This window comes from Cynocephalus volans, chromosome 12 (genome assembly GCF_027409185.1).
Source record: "Cynocephalus volans isolate mCynVol1 chromosome 12, mCynVol1.pri, whole genome shotgun sequence".
Classification (NCBI taxonomy): domain Eukaryota; kingdom Metazoa; phylum Chordata; class Mammalia; order Dermoptera; family Cynocephalidae; genus Cynocephalus; species Cynocephalus volans.
Window position 1 is genome coordinate 92048549 of NC_084471.1, and position 21892 is coordinate 92070440.

The window sequence follows — 21892 nt, forward strand, 5'->3', positions numbered from 1 at the left end:
CACTGACTCTGTCTCCCTCTTTCCCATCTCTAGTAATGGAAATTTTGAAAAAATACCTGCAAACTCAAAACAGCCAAATCATTTTGCCATATATTTTCTAGACCTTGAATTTGAAATATTTTGGCTGTTTTTCTTTAATTCCCTTCACAAGTTTAAAATAATTAATATGAGGAAAATGCTATTTCTAAACATTAAAAAGAATATGGCTGACATTTAAAGACACGTACAGCAAAAATAAGATGTCATGGTGATGGTTGGCCCTTGAACATGTAGGGAAATTTCTGTTTATTCTTTCCTCCATGTCATGTCAAATGACTTCCCTGAGAGTAGAAGGGAAATATGCATCCGTTGTTCCTATCTCCTATTTACCACAGGGAGATCATTCTCCATAACCCAAATTACAAAATGAAAAAGAAAAGAAAGAGGGGTAGGATAGAAGAAAAGAAAGGAAATGAGAAAACAGTATTTATTGAATGACAGCTTATATGAATTTGCCATGCATTTTATACATCTTACATCTACATTTCAATCTAGAGATATATTTGTTTCTATTGCTCTACAGATAATCAAAATAAGTGTGAGGGATATTGAAAAATTTGCCCAATTAACCTTACTTTGCTGCCTCCCATACCGATGAATGTAAAACCAAGATGTTCTCAGGAAAGTATTCTAGCTATAACGATGTGGAATTTTTAGACACTATTACTTATCTGTCACAGAAGTATTTGAATTGTCTATAAACATGACATGTCAGAAACTATGAAGAATAGAGTTTCAGGCAGCCTTTGATACATGGTTAAAAAAATTCCGATGATGAGTTTGTTTGGATCAAATAGTTTATTTGAGTGTGCAGAGAAGGGTCATGGATTAAAACAAATCAATCAGCCACAGTTTAAAAGAGAATTATTAGTTTGACTCTTCTTTTCAGTTTTCCAAAAATAATCATATCCAGTAAGGGAATATAACTCAGAAACCCAGGGGAAATACTTTTATTCCTGGCTATGTCATAATGTATGCATAAGATACATATGTATAATATTAAGCAGGCCATTGAATCTCTCAGAACTTTAGGTTCAATCATCTGTGCTAATTATTCTTAAAAATCATTTTATAGACAAAAGTATTTCAATATCTACCCAATAAAGAAATGTGATTACATATAAGGTCATTTTCTATTATAAGCACCTTTCCATAAATAATGTTCTTAATTCTCCTTTGTAAAAAAACTTTTCAATTTGAAATAAAAACTTATTCACCATTCCAGTGAGAGCAAAATTAAATGCCCCCAAATCTCAAAGTGTTATGCACATGTTGAATAATGGAAAATAAACATATACTGAAAGATGTCTCTTCACTGCAATTCATGGCAAAAAGATGGTATTTTCATTTTGGTAAATGAAACTTGACCCTCTCCTTCACATTATGCAAAAAATTGATTTAAAATGGATTATAATTTAAATGTGAAAGTTAAAACAATTAATCTAGTAGTAAAAATCTTGGACAAATATTTTTATGACCTTAGGGTTTGACAGAAATTTCTTAAAACAAGATCAAAATAACAGTCATGGAAAAAAAGTGATAGAAAATTGAACTTAATTAAAGATAAGAAGCTCACCATAAGGAGAATGAAAAGGCAGCTTGAAGTGTGTGAGAAAATATTTGCAACATGTACATTCAATAAAGAGCTTGTATCAAGAAAAATATACAGTACTCTTATAAACCAATAAGAAAAAGATTAATAGTCCAATAAAAATGGCAAATAACTCGAACAGAATTTCCAAAAGAGGATGTTGAAATGACCAATGAGCCTGTGTAAGGTGTTCAACATCAACAATCACCATGTAAATGCAAATTAAGCCACAGTGAGATACCACCACCACATGCCAAGTGACCATACCACTCAGAGTGATCTACAGAGTCAATGCAATCCCTATCAAAATACAAATGAGTACAGGCCAGCTGACAAAAAAAAAAAAAAAAAAAAAAAAAACAACAAAAACCAATGATATTCTTCACAGAAACAAAAAAACAATCCTAAAATTCATATGGGACCCCAAAAGACCCTGATAGCCAAAGCAATCCTGAGCAAAAAGCACAAAGCTGGAGGCATTACACTACCCGACTTCAAAATGTACTACAAAGCTATAGTAATCAAAACAGCATGTTACTAGCATAAAAACAGACATATGGACCAATGGAAAAGAAAAGAGAACTCAGAAATAAATCCATGTACCTATAGCCAACTGATCTTTGACAAAGGCATCAAGAACACACATTAGGGAATGAACAGCCTCTTCAATAAATGGTGCTGGGAAAACTGGATATCTGTGTGTAGAAGAATGAAACTAGACCCCTGTATCTCACTATTTACCTAAATAATTCAAAATGGGTTAAAACTTAAATGTAAGACCTGAAGCTATAAAACTTCTAGAAGAAAACACAGGGGAAACACTTTAGGACATAGGACTCAGCAAAGATTTTATGAATAAGACCTCAAAAGCACAGGCAACAAAAGCAAAACTAGACATATGGGATGACATCAAACAAAAAGGCTTCTGGCCAGCAAACAAACAAACAAAAACAAAAAACAAAAATAAAAAACAACAACCAACAGTGCAAAGAGGCAACCAGCAGATTGGAAGAAAATATCTGCAAACTATGCACCCAACAAGGAATTAGTATCCAGATTATACAAAGAATTTAACAGCAAAAAGATGAATAATCCAATTTAAAAATTGGGCAAAGGAGCTGAATAGACATTTCTCAAAAGAAGACATACAAATAACCATCAGGTATATGTTTGACATCACTAATTATTAAGGATATGCAAATCAAAACCACAATGAGATATCATCTCACCCCTGTTTAGGATGACTATTATCAAAAAGACAAAAAATAACTAATATTGGTGAGGAGGCAGAGAAAAGGGAAACTCTTAAACACTGTTGGTGTGAATGCAAATAGTACAGCCATTATGTAAAACAGTATGGAGGTTTTTAAAAAAACTAAAAATAGAACTACCATATGGTCCAGCTAGATTTTTATTTAAAGGAAATAAAATTACCCTATTGAAGCAATACCTGCACCCTCATGTTTATTGCAGCACTATTCATGGAATCAACACAGTTGTCCATTGACAGATGAATGGATAAAGAACATGTGGTAGATATACACAAAGGAATACTACTCAGCCATGAAAAAAGAATGAAATTCTGTCATATGTGGCAATAATTCATATATGGTAATATGACATATATGAACCTAGAAGACATTATTTTAATTGAAATTTATCAGGCACAGAAAGGTAAATACTGCAGGTTCTCACTCATATGTGGGAGCTAAAATAATAATAAGTTGAACTCTTAGAAGTAGAGAGTGGAACTGTGGTTACTAGAAGCTGGAAAGAGGAGACTGGTGGTGAAACAGAGAGAGGTTCCTTAATGGACACAAAATTACAGCTAGATAGGAAAAATAATTTCTAGTGGTGTATAGTAATGCTATGCATTTATAATTAACAATAATTTATTGTATGTTCCCTAGAAGAAAGGAGCTCAAATGTTCTTATCACAAAGAAATGATAAAGTTTTATGATGATGAATATGCTAATTACCCTAATTTGATCATTACACATTATATACACATATTGAAATATAACTACACACCCCATAAGTATATACAATCAATATGTTTCAATTAAAAAATAAATTCCTTAAAAAAAAAAGATAAGAAAAGAGTTGATAAGGATACAGAGCAACTGCAATGCTCTTCATTTCTAATAGGAGTATAAATTTGCACAACCACCTTGTGTTTCGCCAATATCTATTGGATCTAAATACCCTCTGTGACTCAGCAATTGCACTAGAGTCTAGCCAGAAAAATGAGCCCACTGATGTATAAGTACACATAGAATGGTCACAGCAGCATTATTTATAATATCCAAAAGCAGAAACAACCCAAATGTTCATCAACAATGCAATGAATAAATAAATTGTGGTACATTGATGTAATAGAATATTGCACAGCAATGAAAAATAACAAACCACTGCTATACACAACAACATAAATGGATCACATAGATTTCACTTCAATTGAAGTAAGCTATACACAAAAGAACACGTATTTTTCAATTTATATGAAGTTCAAAACAGACAAAACTATGTGATGATAGAGCTCAGAATAGTTGTCAGCTTTGGGGAAAAGCATTGACTGGAGGGAGATTTGAGGGAGCCTTCTGGGGTACTAAAATGTGCTATAAGTTTTGGATGGTGGTTGCTTCACAGACACATATTTAAAAATTTATACAGCTGAGCTGTACATTTAAGGTCTGTAGAATTAACTGTTAAATGTATGTTTTATCTCAATAAACAAATAGAAAATTAAAAATTAATTTAAATGAATATTTCTCAACTTTCATTCTTTGTCTATTCTTCTTAAAGTCAATATGAAGCATTTATTGAAATGGATGGGGTATTGGGAAAAAACTAAAATATTTCTTCAGATCAACCATTAAACAATAAAATTAAATTAATCTGAACCAGTTAATGTTGAAAGTAAAAGAGTTCAGTTATGCAACCTTAACATCTAGAATTTTGGAGAAAAGTAGTCCAAACAAATAGTCAATTATATTAGCATCTATCTACTCAATGTCTATTACGCAGAATGGTAATAGGAAAATTATATCTCCTAAAATACCTCAGCTTTCTCTCCCTGCTCCAGGTCTCTTTCAGATAGATGGAGTGATTTTTAAAATATTTTATGAAGAAAATTATTTTAAACTATTTGAGTTTCCTGTCATAGAGGAACATGTCTAAAGAAGTAGAATATATCTTCTGCCCAGAAACAGTAACATTAAATGACAACTTCATGGACTAAAGGAACTAATCCAAGTTTTAAAAGTATCCAATTACTTCCAGGGCAGTGCTCATGTATTTGTAGATTTGTTTCCTCTTCATTCATTTCCTTGAATACCTTTCTCATTATGAGCTGTACTGCTGCGCTAGAAACACAACCTTTTTAAATAACCCAGTTGTCTGGAGTCAGAAAAGTCCTTTGACTCTGAGCACATACAAGTTTTATTTTGTGACAAACATTTTGTAGCCTGTCTAAATGTCTATTTTATATAATCCTAGAAACTTTATGTAAAATGGTCATTGTTGTGAGATTTTGGCTATACTCGAAACACGAATATCTAGTATCAGCAATTTCCTAATAAAATGCATGTTTGTTCCATATATTACTTCTTCAAGAACTATTCTCTCTCTGGGTCACTCGACCACAGGTGTGAATAATTCTTGCTACAAAGTTGTGCCACAGACTGTCTAAACATTTTACTCTGCTAGATTTTTTTCACTTACTGTTTTACTTCATCTAAAGTGCCCTAAATTACCTTCGGTCTAGATATTGGAACGATCTTCTCTATGATTACAACGTGTTGACAAAGTGAACCTAAGAGAAAGCCATGGGAAAGCATGGGACAGATGAGCATACCGATAACGAAGTTGGCCTGGGACGACGACTGCCCGTACTGTTGCTCAATGTACTTTGGTTTATATGTCACCATGCCAAATAAAGAATTAAACTGAACGGTGCTTGCACACAAATATAAGAAGTACACTGGATTTCCAAAAAGATTCTTCAATGAAGGGAGAAAATCTATAAGACAAAAATACCATGGAATAATTAAAGACAGTGTGACATTTGGCAGCAACAAAACTTAGACGGCTGAGTCCCACTGTCGCAGTGCTCAGGAGCATTCACAGTGTGGCACGAATACACACCATGCGTATTAATCCATTGGCACAAAGGAAGGCTGTGATTTGACCAGGTTCAGATCTAGACACAGGCACTGGCTTCTACAGGCGTACAATACAGATTACGTGAGAGGCATGTGGGACAGGAACAGATTCCTCTAACTGAGGTCTAAAAGACAAGAGGATACCCCTTCACCATCCAGGTGGGAGCCATAGGCGGGGAATCGAGAACGTTTGTGTTCTGGTGTCTACTCTTCAAACTCGGTCATGGTCACAGGGAAAGAAATACGAAAGTTACCTCCATTTAACGTATGAACTGTAGTGTTAGAAATACTCCCTTCCACCTATTATGCAGCCAACCAGCTATAAACGTGAAGAACTTCTGTAAATGTAAACATTGCTTGAGGGGAAGGAGGAGGGGACCAATCTCCTGGCTGCCTACTTCCATGGAGTGACTTCATCAGAACACTTCTGGCCTTCCACCCACAGCACACTCACTCTTTTGATCAGTGGTGCAAGACATGCTTTGGTGCACATTTCTCAGATGGGTGGATCTCATTTGCTAAAAGACCACAAGCCCTGAAGATGCACTCTACTTTTCTGTCCACCCAGACTTAATACGCAGCAGCAATCCCAGGTAGAAACAATGGCAGGGTCTACACTGAGGGGGTGTGAGAGGCTGGAGATGTCAACACGGAAGGTTATCAAGGCTTCTGGTGATGCCCTTCAATCAGTTTTCCAGTAGTGAAACTGGCTTTTGGATCTCCATTTCTGCTTCCTGTATGGTTTATCAATTGTGTTGAACACAAGAGGGGAAGAAAGGGGTGTTATTTATAAATTCCCTTAAGTCCCAATAGGAAACTAAAAGTACTTCAAAATGAGGAAGAATTTTTCTTACCTCTTGCCATTTCCATCATTTTTGCTTTTTCTCCATGCGGTGTTTGGTAGTCTGTGTGATCATCTGTAATAAACTTGGATTTTTCAGAGGAAGAATTAGAATCCTCTCTACTTTGGGGTCTTGGTAGACTCTTTGGTAAACACCAGAAAGGCACGGCTGCAAGAAGACTAACGATCCCTGCTATTAGATATCCAAGCCACCAGGCACCTACCCACTGGGCGTCCTTTGGGGTAATGGTTATATGATCTGAAAGACAGAGAGGATGGCTAAGTAGCATCTATAGGAATCCTAAAGTGTTGAAACAAGTTACTTTAAAAAAAAATTAAATTCTAGCATTAGCTCTTTCACATCATAAAAATACCTAATAATGAATTTTTTTATTTTTTATTTAATTTATCAATATATAGTTTAGCTGATTTTCATGTCCCTTTACCAAGAAAAAATTCACATATATCTAATAATTTATACATGAAATTTTTTCTTATCTGGACATTATTATTATCTTGCTTATCGGAGGAAAGAGCATGTTTCTGGAGCATGACGCTTCCTTTTTTTGTTTCTTAGATTAAAAGTAAAGAATCTCAGGACTGAAAGGAGAATCATGATTTTCAATCTGTGCTCTGGGGTCCTGCAGAGGGTCCCTGATGAGAGGAAGGCAACACATGAGGCAGAATTAGGGGACCTCAAAATCTCACATGCCAGCTACTTCATATCAGCACCATTCTCATTTGATTTACACTTTGAAAATCTGTCAAAGATTTTGCTAGAAGTAAGAGTTATGGCTTACATCCTTCAGTCCAAATCTAGTTTAAACCTCTCATTACACAGATGGTAAATTTAAGACCCATTGAGGTTAAGTCAGCAGGATGTTATTTATTAAATGGTGGTTAATAATACTTCAGAACTATTCTAGGTCTGAAGCAAGATTTGTAAATGTAAGTAACTTCAATATCTTATTCATCATAAAAAGTTTATTTTTGACACCATTTCTCATTTGACTAAGAAGTAAGCATTGACAGTTTTTTGAAAAAAACCAAATGGGTTGTTTTTTTGTTTTGTTTTTTCTATATAAGAAACAATAAAACATACCACTACTGTCTACCTCCACCACACTCTATGAGAACAGCAAATAAACAAATGTCCCTTGACAAGTAGGCTCAATACCAAGTTATCACTGCATGTTAATTGTGTTCCTTTAACAATTTTCCTCTGTATCACACATCACACCTATACTATTTATATCAGTTTCCAAAACTGAATTTTAAACTTCATGCAGTCAAGGAACACAACTATTTTTTCACTGCTACAGAATAGCACCTCGGATAGAGTAAATGTAAAATAATTTAGCCGGGGTGTGTGTGTGTGTGTGTGTGTGTGTGTGTGTGTGTGTGTGTGTGTGTGTGTGTGTGTGTGTGTGTGTGTGTGTGTGTGTGTGTGTGTGTGTGTGTGTGTGTGTGTGTGTGTGAATAATGAATAAATAAAATTTTGGGAAGATGTTTTGCAGTTGATTTGATTTGAAAAGTGCAAGAATTTTGCATTGTGTTTTAACATACAATGACTTCAAAATGCAATTTCAGATTTTTTTTTTTTTTTTTTGGTGAACCATTTTCTTGTTTCTAATTGCTTTCTTGGATTTCTTTTTTTAAAAAAACACATAAATACTGTCTATTTCTAGGGGTTGCATCTCCCAGGGATAGAAAGAAATTAATAGCAATGGAAAAATCAGTTCCCTATCGTTTCCTATACAAGCAATCTCCCAGAAGGAAAGCCAGTCTCACTATCATGTGCCTCCACCTAAAAAAAGACATACTGCAAAAAAAGAAGGGAAGTGAGGTTGCCAGACTTTCAATTGGTCTTCCCGGCAAGTCCCTAAATACATTATCAATTGCGGTAACTATAATAAATGTTGACACACCTGAAACCAACAAGGGTCAACAGGAAGCCACAGTTTTTAGTCTTAAGTATGCTGGGATGCTTTTGAACTGGCAAACCAGAAGAGAGAAAGGATATATCCTAATAACAAACCATGGGTCATCCAGTTCTAATCACCATCTGTTTTTCCTCTTCCATTGATTAATGCATGTGACAATTATATCAATAAGTTTTCCATGGATTATTTTCATTTTATGAAAGAATACTACCCTGGCCTTTTATTTTAAAAAGGAATCTGATATTTTACACTGTCCCCCTTAAAAAAGTAACAGTAACTAAAATAAATTAATAAATAAAAATAAACTCCCTTACCTAGGTTTACAAAGCCAATGTCAACATACAGTTTGGCACATAATGAGCCCAACAGGAAGCCAAAGATTGGTCCTATAATCGCAACTGTCTGCACACACCCTGCACCAGACAACAACAAAAAAGACATCAAAGAAAAAGTGCTGCTATTTCTGTGCTTTGATAAATTTATAAAATTTTAAACCAGAAAATGTTTCAACTCCTCATTTGTGTGTGTTTAGTTTATCAATTTTTCAACCACATTGAATCAGGTGAACAAGTCCTTCTCTGCTTTAGGAGAAGAATGAACACTTTTAAGTCATTAATTACTTCTTAGTAGGAAAATAATACCAAGACTCTGAAAAAGTTAATTTCTGAAAATGGGGCAAATTTTATCCCCTAGGATTAGATATAATTTGGAATTACACTAATTTTGATAGTCTTTCAAAAACTTTTTATGATCAGTTAAGCACAAGACTTGTCCTGACATTAAAATTGATTTCTTCCCCCTTAGTGGAAAAGCACATCCATTCACTCAGAGGTGCTGCCAGACTGTTTGTGAGAGCCGGACCCATGAAGATCTCTGGACGCAGCTAGCAAAGGAGCTAGTCTTCGGAGCAAGGAAAGTGCTCTGGAAGGCTCATGACTAGTCAGAGCAACCTTCATGGGTAAGTGGAACAGATTGCCTGAAGGGCTCCATTTCTAGTAACCAGAAAGGTAGCTGTCCCTTGCAAAATATCTCTCATTTGCCTTTCATTTTATCACTGAGCTTAAAAATACACATATTTTGGCGAGATTAGTTTAAATTAACTGGAGCAGTAAATAGCAGTTACCAGATCCTTTTCAGAATAGAAGAAAGGGCAAAGAGTGAGCAGGCTCTTGAGCTCCTGGGGACACCTAGGCACCTGCATGCTTTTCCTGGCTGCAACCTCCCCTCCAGTCCACAGACTAGTTGCCTAGCACATGTGATGAAGCTTTTGTTCCAGTTCTAGTTCTTGATTTACACGGCAGTTTTCCATTAGAGCAAAAACCCTATTCTTAACTATAGCCTGCTTGGCTGTAAGCAGAACACCCTGGAGTTCTGCAGTGCCAGGACAGGACTGTACAGTAGACCTAGCTATAGCCTCCCTCAATGAATTTAAATTTCATGCTTATCTCCCTGAACACTAGGCCTTCAAAAGACCGGAATTCCAAGAAAGCAAGACGAATGTGTGAATCAAAGAACAAGTCTTCGTAATCCCTATATCTCTAGTTTCTAGCTTTATTCCAGGACATAAGAGGCACCCAATAAATGCTTCTTAGATGCATGTGACCTTGGGGTTTGCCTTTGCCTTATTATTTTGGTTTTTGTGACTTCAGCTGCTGGTCTACCCTTTGGGATCTGTTCTAGAGATGGTGTAGCCCCAGGCCTGGCTCTGATCCTTTTTATACTTTTCTTTATCTATTTCCACCTGCTGTCAAGATTCCAGAATTCTTCATTGCCTATCCCTCATTGGAAAAAAAAAAAAAAAAAAGATGCTTTGAATAATGAGGGCTTATAAAATGGAAAGCAGCTTGTAGGGTTCTGAAAAGCACATTTAAAAATTATAACACTTCAACGCTTCAGTAGTATCATCATCCCACTAAAAAGAACTTATGAGAGCTGAAGCCCATGAAGATACCTTTTCGAGGTCCTACATCATTGTAGTTGAGCTCATAGTTATTTTCTTTTAATCTGGTGTTCTCCCCCTAATGCAATAAGTCCTCCTAACTGAGGTTTCTTCATCATCCAAATCCTAAGTTTGCACTTCAGAAATGTGTGAGCTGAATGACGGAGTTGGATATGAAGTATAAAGCCTTCCACACCCAATTTAGTATAGGTTGGAATTGAGAAAAGCCAGGGGCCCCACGTCTCAGGAAGATGAGTGAAGTGGGCATTACCAATATAGAAAGCTGCACTGTCTTCACTGGCAAAATCATCCAGGTAGGCGATGCCTAAGGGCTGAATGGGGGTTTCTCCTATTCCACGAAGAAGATTTCCCAGGAAAACATAAACCCACATGGAGGAGCTGGCATCAATTTCACATTCTTGAAAGAAAAGCAAATGATCACTGTCAAAGTTATTTACTCTACATTTCTACAATTTGTCCTAACACTGGATGAGAACGCAGGAGGGCCATTTGCAAGAGTCATATCTTGATAGGACTTTGGGCAAGATTGGAAAGTGTTTTGTAACCTCCATCTTTTATTTTTTCATTTTAACTTACACATTGTAATTATACATACTTGTGGGTACAATCTGATGTTTTGATACATATATATAACGTATAATAATCTAGTCAGGGTAGTTAATGTATCCATCACCTCATGCATTTATCATTTCTTTGGGGTGAAAACATTCAAAAGCCTCTCCTCTAGCTACTATGTAATGTACGGAACTTAACGGTTCACCATAGTCACCCCAGTGTGCAACAGGACACCGGAACGTATTCTGCCTATCTAATTGTAATTTTGTACCTGTTGTCTGGCCTCTCCTTGTGTTTACTCTCCATTCTCTGATAACCATTGTTCTATTCTCTTCCTCTATAATGTCAATTTTTTTTTCTTAGATCCCACATGTGAATAAGTCATGGGAGGTGCCTGGCTTATAACTTCAATCTTTTAGGCAGTATACATCCTCCAGAGACTTGACCATGAAATTTTATTGCTTCTTGTTCTTGTTGCTTTCACTTCTTTTCAGTCCTTTTTATTTTGTACCTATGCTGAGCTATTTGAATTCCTGCACTCTAATAAAACCTAATATCCTATCTGAGGCAAAACACAAATTTTGAACAAAGTCTTTCTCACCTTAATTGTAAGATTTTTCTATTTTTCAGCAAAAATTGTAAGTAATTTTATTATTGACCAAGTTTTATCTGAAATTCAGATTTTTAACATTGGATAGTATTGCTTAGAATTATGTTTGTTAGTGAATAGCCATTTTTAGGACTTTGGAAACAAATTCATATAGAAATTATAAACCCGATGTGCTTTAGCAGTATAATTATTCCAACAAAAAGAACGTTTTTGACAGCATTTTAAGAGTAAAATTTAAAGCTAACAATTTCAAAATACTTTCATAAAAGTCATGTCTTAGTAAGATCATGTGAAGTAGAATAATTACCTCCATATCATAAATAAAATATAGCTTTGAAGAATTCAGCCACTTTATTAAAATTGGTAATGTTAACAACTCCAACAATCACTACTTCTGAATGCTCCCTCTCTGCCACATACTGGGCTAAGTGGTTTGCAGGCATTTTTAAATGGAATCCTTCTAACAACCCTATGAGGTAGGAATTATTTTTGCTTGTTAATAACTCCTAAAGTAATATTTGATTGTGAAGTATGGGCTATTTGAAGGACTGAGGGGTTTTAGAGGAAATATGCACTGAAAGGGAACTGATAGCACCAAGGGCCCCTCTACCAAAGTTGCCCCTTAGTATTACATAAGCTGCCTAGAACGTAAGCAAGCCCTGGGAAAGGATGGAGGTTAGGGACAAATGGAGATTAAGTTTTTACCACTCTAATGAAAAGGGGGTGAACACAGAAATTACTTTGACTTATGGGGGAAATTACATTTCTTTTATATCTGAGAAATGGACTGAGATTTGTACATGCTAAACTAGTTTTATCATGCTTTAAAGGCCTGCCTTATTTGGAACCACTAGAATATTTTCCCAGTCACCAGCAATTAATGCTCCTTCTTTCCATAAGATTTGATCACTGGTGTATTTCTGAGGATCATATCACAAGCTGGATTTTCATGGCACTATAGTATCTCAATTTAAGTAGTAAACCTTTTGAAAGCAAAAATCACATAGATACTTTTTTTGACCATACTAATGCACATATAAAGTCTAAAACATTTGCTTAGTCAGGTAAAAAAAAAAATCATCTTACCATTACTTATTTTGGATTGTGATTTTTCCATAACTGAGATTGGTAACTGATTGCTTGACTCTAGGAGACATGGAGAGCTGCTGAGAGTAGAATTGGAGAAAGGAGAATACCTCTCATATCTGTACCTGTATAAATAGAACGGTGTCTTCATGATGGAGTCATTAACATCATGGTAAAAATATTATGTGCGTGCTACACGACTCATTAGGGTACAAAGTTGAGCTTACAGCTCTCTCTGAATCTTTATCTCCAAATCAAACCAGCATTTAACATCAGAGTTTGCTGAAGAGGTAGCCAGAAGATCTGGTTCATAGGTTATACACCATACCCGGGCCAATTACCCAGTACAGAGAAAGAAAATAAAAGAATTACTCACAGAGGCTCATTTTAATATAAAATAATGACTATAGATCACCTACTCCTTGGTGAAAAAGTATCCAACACCTGATAAAATCATGGTTGTCTCTGAGTCAGAGAGAAAGCAATAATTTAACAACTTACGGCCACTAGCACACATTATTTATAGTTGTAAATTCAGTAGAACAATCGTGAGGCTGATTCTGGAGAATGGACAATGATACACAGGCTTTTTGAATCATTGATCCAGATGATACTCTGTTTTTTTCTACAATGTATTAATCTGTTTCCAAATTACTTCTAATTCCACCCTTTCCTCTGTTTATAAGGTTACGATGGCAGTTGGGTTGAAGAGCTGATGCTTTATAGTGGTAATGCTACCTACGATCCCCTGGCTCCACACCCCAACTGAAGCCATCCTGTATGTGACAGCTTCTCTGCTCCACGCGTACCCTTCAGAAAAGAGGTACCTAGCAGAAAGAGATCACATCATCTTGATTCTCACTTCATTCAGGCATCGTGTAATCATAGTAATGTGTTTGAAATATTAATAGTACAAACCTGTTTATTCTGCATGGTAAAGATGTATTGAGTTATTAAAATATTCAGGTTCATAAATGGGTTGCCTTATATCTCTTATGTGTAACCTACACCTCAATGGATCTATGAATTCCACTGAAAAAGAACAATTTTGTATGTATGTTTTTAAGTGAATGTTTAAGGGAGAGGGTTCACAGTTTTTATCATTTTGTCAAATGATTTCCTACCAAAACAGGTTAAGAACCACTTAATAGGGTAACTGTTTCCAACCCTTAACTACACAGGAGAACATTTAGCATTGAAATTACGGTAAATATAATTTTATTTCATTAATAATTACAGAGATATTATGCACTTTTATAATGCCTCAAGGCTATTAAAGGGAACGGCGACAGTGATTATTTAGCATTTTGAAAAATTTTAATTATTTGAACTTTCTCATTTTCTTCTGTCAAAGGGTGACTGTTGCAAGCATAATAATTATTAAATTTTGAATAAATGAAACCTTTTGTAAGTGCCACTATTGTCACTAATTAATATCTGTGACACTCTAAAAAAATTAACCCTCTTTAGGTTTCAATTTTCTTAGTCATAAACGAGGGCTGTAAACATGGTCTGTGCCTATTTAAACTCTGTTGGATGAAGAGATAAACAAGTGATTGAACAGGGGACCAATGTTATAAATGCTTTTAAGTTGGGGTCTTTAGTTTTGACCTGCATTCAAATCCTGACTGACATGAACTTGACTCTGATTCATGAACTTCTACGGTAGCCTCCTAGTCACCCTGATTCCAAGCTTACCTTACCAGAGTCAATTTTCCAAGCAGTAGTCAGTGTGATCTTCAAAAATATGTCAGATCATGTCGCTCTGCACAAAACTCTCCACTGTCTTTCTCATTCAGAGGAGAAGCTAAAGTCTGCAACTGTTCCTAACCTTGCTACACAAGGGACGGTCTGCACACCGGTGGCATTGGCTCCATCTCAGCATCATCCCCAGAGCTTCTGAAGCAGAGTCTGCAGTTTACCCAGAGCCTCAGGCAATCAAATGTCCATCGAAGTTGGAGAAACAACCTTGACATAGTCTCCCACTCCCTTTCACTTCTCAGATTTCATCTTCTGTGCTTTTCCCTTGCTCTCGTTCCACGTTGAGTCACACAGGCCTCCTCGCCACTCATCTGCACACCGGGCTCCCCCCTGCTACAGGAAGTTTGCACTGCTGTTCATCTGGGCTGGGAGTCTCCTCCAGATACGTGCATGTCGTACTCCACCTTCTTCGGGACTTCCTCCAAGGTCACGATCTCAGTGAGCTGTTCCTTGACTACAAGATTTTATGTCGCCCCCCCCCCCCCCCGCCTTCCTTAAATGTTTTCACAGGGTTAATTTTTCTCTATCGCTCTTACCATTTTTTGACACACTATAGGTATATTATTATTTGTTTGTTTGTTTTCTGTCTCCTCTTCATGAGATGCATGAGGGCAAAGATTTTTGTCACTACCCTATCCCCACTGTCTAGAACAATGATCAATATATATTTGCCAAATTCATGAGTTAGGTGAGCTAACACACATAAACTAAACACAGTCTGTTGGGTGTGGGCCCTTAACAATTGACATCCATGATTAACAGGTTTTGTTGGACATCAAGGGTATTTCTGCTTTGGAAACAAATTACAGTAGTCTTTTAGAAAACAAAGATCACATTTTGTATTAGTATCCAATTAGTGACTAATGCTGGAAGAACTGAAAAGAAGTTATTGTAATAATCTCAGTAGAAAGCAAGCTTCATGAGGGAAGGGAAGGAACTGTGTGTGTCTTTGTTTTATTTTGTTTTGTTTTGTTTTCTCACTGAAAAAGCATCATTACCTGGAACAGTACCTGGAAAAGAGCAGATGCTAAATAATGAATAAAAATATATCTTCCAATATAGAAAATGTGGTGAATAAGGATCTAAGTCTGTCCTTTTGGCATCCTTTGTCAGCACTAGACTGGCTGGCCATCTGACCTTCTCTTAGATATACTTCTGTCTTTGATTTTCCTGTATTGGTATTCTATATTTGTTATTAACTTGAGTTAACAAAATTATTCATCTAAATATACCTTTAAGAGAAAATTATTGCTGGTTAAAACTAGATGGCTTAATTAGCTAAGGAGGGCTGATAATAACACATAACAACAATAACTCAGCTACTAGTTATGTCAGGAAGCTTGGTAAGCATTTTATCTGTGCCATCTCATTTAATATTCACAACAACATTGTGAGCTAGGTATTATTTTTAATACCTCTTTTATGTGCAGAAACTGAGGCCTAGAAAGGTTAAGTAATATGCCCAATGTCACATAGAAGAGTTACTGATTCACTGCAGTGTGAGTTAAGAGTCAAGGATTTATCTATTCTCTGCAACTACGTTCCAAGTTTTAGGTTTTTTTTAGTAGTGGAACTATGTTTCTCCCCTGAGCAAACTGTTACATGGAGACGCAAAGGAATGAGACAACAGTGGCACAGCTACACATCAAGCAGGGCTTAGGCTGATTGAACACATATTCTCACAGCCTTCTTTCCTCTCTCCTTACCCATTGATTCCATACCTCTGCAGAATCTCAGTGATCCAAGGAAACTTCTGCCCTATGGAAAGGCCAGAGAGGTGTACAAAGAGCAAATAGAAGTCTGAAAATCATAGATCACTCCAAGTAAAAATTAAGGGGCCAGAGAAACCCATCCAAATGGGTAGAAAATCTCCCACACAGAGGATTCTGGCCCCAGCTTTATATATTGGACAGAGAGGTCAATATCTGACTGTAGTTATAGAATTGATCTGGGAATTTGAGGAAAAGTTCAGACCAGATCATTTCTACGTTTATACAGCTCTAAAATGTCATGAAGGGCTGAACGGTTAGCTCAGGTGGTTAGAGCATGGTGCTGATAACATCAAGGTTCAGGGTTAAATCTCTGTTCTGGCTAGCCACCAAAAAAGAAAAAAATAAGATAAGATAATACGTTACAATATGATGATCTAGAGTAGACTGTAATCAAAGTATCATTTGATATGTAATTTTCTAAAATATTGTCTGGCTTCAAAACCTTTTGGTAGTCATATTTCTTAGTCACCAATAGATAAACAAGCACAGAGAAGGGTTTCATGGTTATGCATGAAGGCTGCCCCCTGAGAAGTCAGAAATCCTGTTTTAGGATTCCCATTCCATAATTACAAGACATCTAACCTCGAGAAAGTCACCAAACTCTCCAAATCATTGTCCTTAGCTCTAAAATAAAAAAAGATAAATTATCTTCTCCTGCCTGACAGGTTGCTGTAAGAGTAAAAATGATAGGATAAAGTTGAAAATCGTTGGAACTACTAAAGTTGTGTGCAAGTCCTAACAAAAATACAAACAAAAGCACCAAAAGTAGACTTTAGGGTTAGAAAATACAGACACCCCATTTCTGTTGACAAAAGTCTGCGAGATACTGTTTGGACATTGAATAGATGTTTGAGTTGATAATACTTATATATCTGCCAGCCAGTGTACCATGATCCAGCATTTATTATCCATAGCATGAATTTGTTACCCACATGATACCCCTTTGACATTTACCACATAATGTTAATTTCTTTATACTTATGTATTTTGCCTCCACAGCTAAATTAAAACATTTGACTCAAAACATATTAATAAAAAGTTCCCTTTAATCTTATTGACATCAATCCTTCAATAATTTACACATCGTCACAAATAAAATTATAAAAGTGTTCTGAAATTTTATTCAAAGTGTATGTAATAAAAATAGACACAAAATTATCATGGTTTAAGCTTAAATTTAAATAATTATTGTAATCATAAAGTGGAGAAATGCAATTGTTGGGTAAGCAAGAAAATGATGATTGCTGCAGACTTACTGCTCCATGAAGAACTGAGGCATCGCAATGAGCAATGTTCCAACTCCCATGATTAGGCACCCTGCTCCAATTATTTTTGGCCTGTGAAGTTTGGCTCCAAAGTAGCTAACAAATGTTATAACTAAGAGATTTCCTTTGGGGGAAAGAATAAAGCATTTGTAAGTTAGGGAACTTAGAAAAAATTTAACAGCACAACTAAATGAATGAGTGTATATAGCAGGTCTAGCAATGTTTTGCTTTGAATAAACCATCTTCCCACATCTTTCTCATCATTTACCTTTCTTTCCTTTAATCTGTTGAAATTGTCTTTTATTAATTAATTCAATCACCTCATCCTTCTATCAAAATATTTTAATTACAATTCCTTCTGACTTGTTTCACGCAAGGTCAGAAGTATTGTCCTTTTAGAGTATTTTATTGGTAAATTGAATTGTAGAAGGTTTCCTTTAGTTCTCTCTTAAATTTTCTTTAGTGATTGTAAAGTAAACTTTATTACTGTTTCTTCATTCATTAAAGTTTTCTGTTCAAACTTCTATTAGTTTCCCAATTGCTCTTGAAGTATACATTACATGTCCTCTGTCTAGCTGATATTCCCTATAGAAAAAGTAAAACAAATCCAACTGTATCTCCTTTAAATGAAATCAAATTATGAAACTTATATACAAATGATACCTTACAATTTGTTTACATACTTTTTACACAAAGATAAGACTCAAAATAGAAATAAAATTACTTTAGACAACTTCATGTATACATCAATTATATAACCTCAATATATACCAATGACACAAATTTCATAAAATATAAAATCTTCATAAAATATGCCCAATTCACTCTTTTTTGAAAAATAATTAAAGAATATGGTTTTCTGAAGTTAGGAATTATGCCTTTCTAAATTGTCTCTAGTGAAGTATGTGATTAATTACTTTTAGTTGATGATGGTGATAACTGATTAAACATGTTTTAGGAAAGATTTCTCACGCTTTCCTGTGCATAAAAATGACTGGAAGAGGGTAGTGAGGGAAATGGAAACTTGTTTAAAATGCAGATTCTTGGCAGGTCCCAACAGTTTCTCATTCCATGGATCTGGGGGCAGGCCAAGAAATCTGCATTTCTAATATGAGCTCAAGTGTGTGGATGAGAATGGTTCCTGGAACATGCTTTGGTAGACATTGTTTAGGGTCTTAGACTTCAAGGGGCTTTAAAGTTTTAGTTATTTCCATTGGGGTTATTTAGTTTTTAAGAACTGCAGTGCTAGATAGAGTAAGAACTTCCTAATTTCCCAGCGATTGATTGTGATGGCTCATGAGCGGCCTTGCTTTGAAGTTCTCCTTGATGTTTCGCTTTCTAGCAAAAGTGTGTTTCTTTACATCTGTAAGCAATCATCTAATTTACTACTATTTAGTCATATTGCCAGCTTTAATCTTTTGGAAAAAGTGTAGTAATTTTTATAGACTTGTGGATAATAATAGTGATGATAGGGAGAAAAGTAGCTTGCACAGTGGCTCTAGGTTTTATGGCTCCAGGACGAATTAGGCCCTTCTTAATGTTCATATGTGAAAAATAATAAAGTTTGAGATTTCCCATTTGACGTTTAAGTATTTAGTAGAAGACATTTTGTATCACATCATAGTGATAAACATGTCTATACATTTGTTAATGTACCACTGTAAATAAACCAAAATAAAGTGAAAGCTGACTTTCAGTTTACAGACAATCCTCTCACACCCCCACCTACCCCCCCGCATCAACACTTCACAATAAAGGACTCATATTTGCCGATGGTTTCTGTGTTCCATTCATGGGTATGCCAAATACAAGATAATACCATTTCAGCATGTGTGATATCTACAGAAATTTTTGCTTTCTTTACTTAGTCTCCTTTCTGAATTCTCAGGAGATAAGCTTGCAAAATAAATGGTGATGAGCAATCTTTAAAAATTCAAATTGGATATAAAAATTCTTCCACACTACTATCGCTAGCCTCTGAAAAAGACAACAGGTCCAGAGAGTTTTACCAATCTATTTTACCAAACTTAAAAGTAACTTATTCTCTCTCTCTCTCCACACACACACACAATACATACAATTTCAGTTTATAGAAAAGAAAGAAAGCTATTTGACTCATTCTTTAAGACTAACATACCCTTGAAACCAAAACTGGAAAAGGACAATGCAAGGAAAGATAATTAGAGCCTAAGCTTAATTATAAAATAGATGTAAAAATCTTTTTAAAAAATTTAGCAAACAGTGTATAAGAATAACCATGTTCTGATTAAGTATAGTTTATTTCAGGAGAGCAGGCATACCACCAAATAAGAAACAAATATATTAATTAAACACTATATAACTGATGGAAGGAGAATAATTCCATGGTTATCTTACTAAATATACTAAAAGTACTCAATACAATTAACCACTCATTTATGATAAAAAGAAATCTTGGCAAACCAACTTTTAAAGTGTATCTATCAAAACAAGAAGCAAGCATATTGCTTAAGAGTGAAATTTTAAAAACATTTGTATTAAGGTCAGATACAAGAGAAGAACACCCATTGTCACTGCTTCTGTTCAACATAGTACTGAGGCCAATGAAATAAGGCAAGAACAACAACAAAAGTAACAGATCTCGGAAGTGGAAAGATATAAAATTGTCTTCTCTTTCAGACAGTCTGATTACCTATTCAGAAAATTCTACAGTTTCTACAGCCAATCAATTAAATTAACAGAAGCTCAATAAAGTTGCTGCATACAGATAACATTTAGAAATCAATATTGTTCCCATATACCAAGAATTATCACCCAGAAATTGTAACAAAATTCCATTTTTGCTATAGCAACAAAAACTTTAAATATGTAGAAATAAATTTAACCAAAATTTGTAATACATTTATGGAGAAAATTACCAAAAAATCCCTTGAAGTTTATTGAAAAAGGCCCACCTAAATGGAGAGTTATACCATGTTTATGGATGGGAAGATTCATTGTTATAAAATGTCAACTATCTGATATGACCCATAAATTCTACTCAATCTTAATCAAACCCAAATAGGATTTTTCAGGAAACTCATACAAGTATATCTAAGAAAAATTTGAAGAACAAAGTTGGAGATTTTTCTCCCTGATAGCAAAGCTAATTATAAAACTATAATCATTGACACTCTTGTGTTGAGTCGAGGATAAACAAATTTATGAAACAGATATACACTGAAGTGGTGGGTTAATATATTTGGCCAAGCATACATTCAATTAGTGGTGATTGGACAATCGGTTATAATAATATAAAGATTTCTCAATCACACCTATCAAAAATCTATTTCAAGTTGATTAAATACTAAAACGTAAAAAGCAACACTTTAAAATATTTAGAAGAAAGTATGTAGAGAAACATTTGAAACAAAGAATTAATATCTGAAAAATATTAGGAGATCATGATATAGAAAATATTTTGTTCTCTTGGTGACTTAGTCATTTTTGGAAAACATCATTGTTATGAAAAAATTATTTGGAGGAGAACTTGAGTCTCCTGAATATGGACATTAGATGATAATGCCAAGAGATGTCAAGTATAATGGACATTGTTCTACAAAACAGAATAGTTGAGAGTTAGAGATAGAGGGTGGCAAGGGGTCCAGAATCCTCGAAGGAAGGAATGTAGAAAGAGGCAAAAGAAGGAAACGAAGATTACAGTCAGGAAACTCACTTGTCTGGAAATCTATGGACGCAAACCTGTGATGTTTCATTTAAAGGTTTTCAAGGAAATAAGAGAACTTTAAGCCATTTTAAGGCATCTAACTCGATAGATAACTTCTAGCCTTAGATTGGTCTGAAGGAATTAATATAAATTTTGAATCAGGGCCCTTCACCACTTCCTACAAAAACTTAGTGCCCTCTATCAAATATATATTCTCTCTGTCTCTCCGTCTGTCTCTGTCTGTCTCAGTCTCTCTGTCTCTCATTGCATTGGGACCTGGGAATTCAAGAAAAAGTTCGGGCCAGATCATTTCTAAGCCTCTTCAACTCAAAATGCTTTTATACAGTAATCTAGAGAGAGAAAAACAAAGTGTCACTTAATGTACGATTTTCTATCTGCTCAAATCTGCTTCTTTCCATAATTCTGCTTTGTTCCTTCAGTTTGCACCAGCTGCCTCTTTAGACTCGTTTCCTCTCATCATGTAGTGTGTTCACTCTTACCTTGACTCTCCATGGCCTTTCCTTCAGTTCAGGGCCATCAGTACGACAAGGAATAAATCAATGCTCTGGACCTATCTAAGGAGTTTATGTGAGGAGTAACGTGAGCAGATGTCTTGAACC

General features: G+C 35.3%; 1 protein-coding gene across 3 annotated transcripts in view; it reads right to left on the reverse strand.

Annotated features, from left to right (window-relative positions):
• SLCO1C1 (solute carrier organic anion transporter family member 1C1) overlaps positions 1-21892 on the reverse strand; it is a 46105-nt gene that overhangs the window by 21752 nt on the left and 2461 nt on the right. For 2 of the 3 annotated variants that reach the window (XM_063076009.1, XM_063076010.1), the window contains exons 3-8: positions 17579-17711; positions 12790-12914; positions 10789-10935; positions 8893-8991; positions 6649-6894; positions 5488-5652 (exon numbers count right to left, since the gene is read on the reverse strand). In XM_063076009.1, the coding sequence (XP_062932079.1) occupies positions 5488-5652; positions 6649-6894; positions 8893-8991; positions 10789-10935; positions 12790-12914; positions 17579-17711 (915 nt within the window). The remainder of the gene's footprint in view (positions 1-5487; positions 5653-6648; positions 6895-8892; positions 8992-10788; positions 10936-12789; positions 12915-17578; positions 17712-21892) is intronic. The other variant, XM_063076011.1, reaches the window with a different exon arrangement.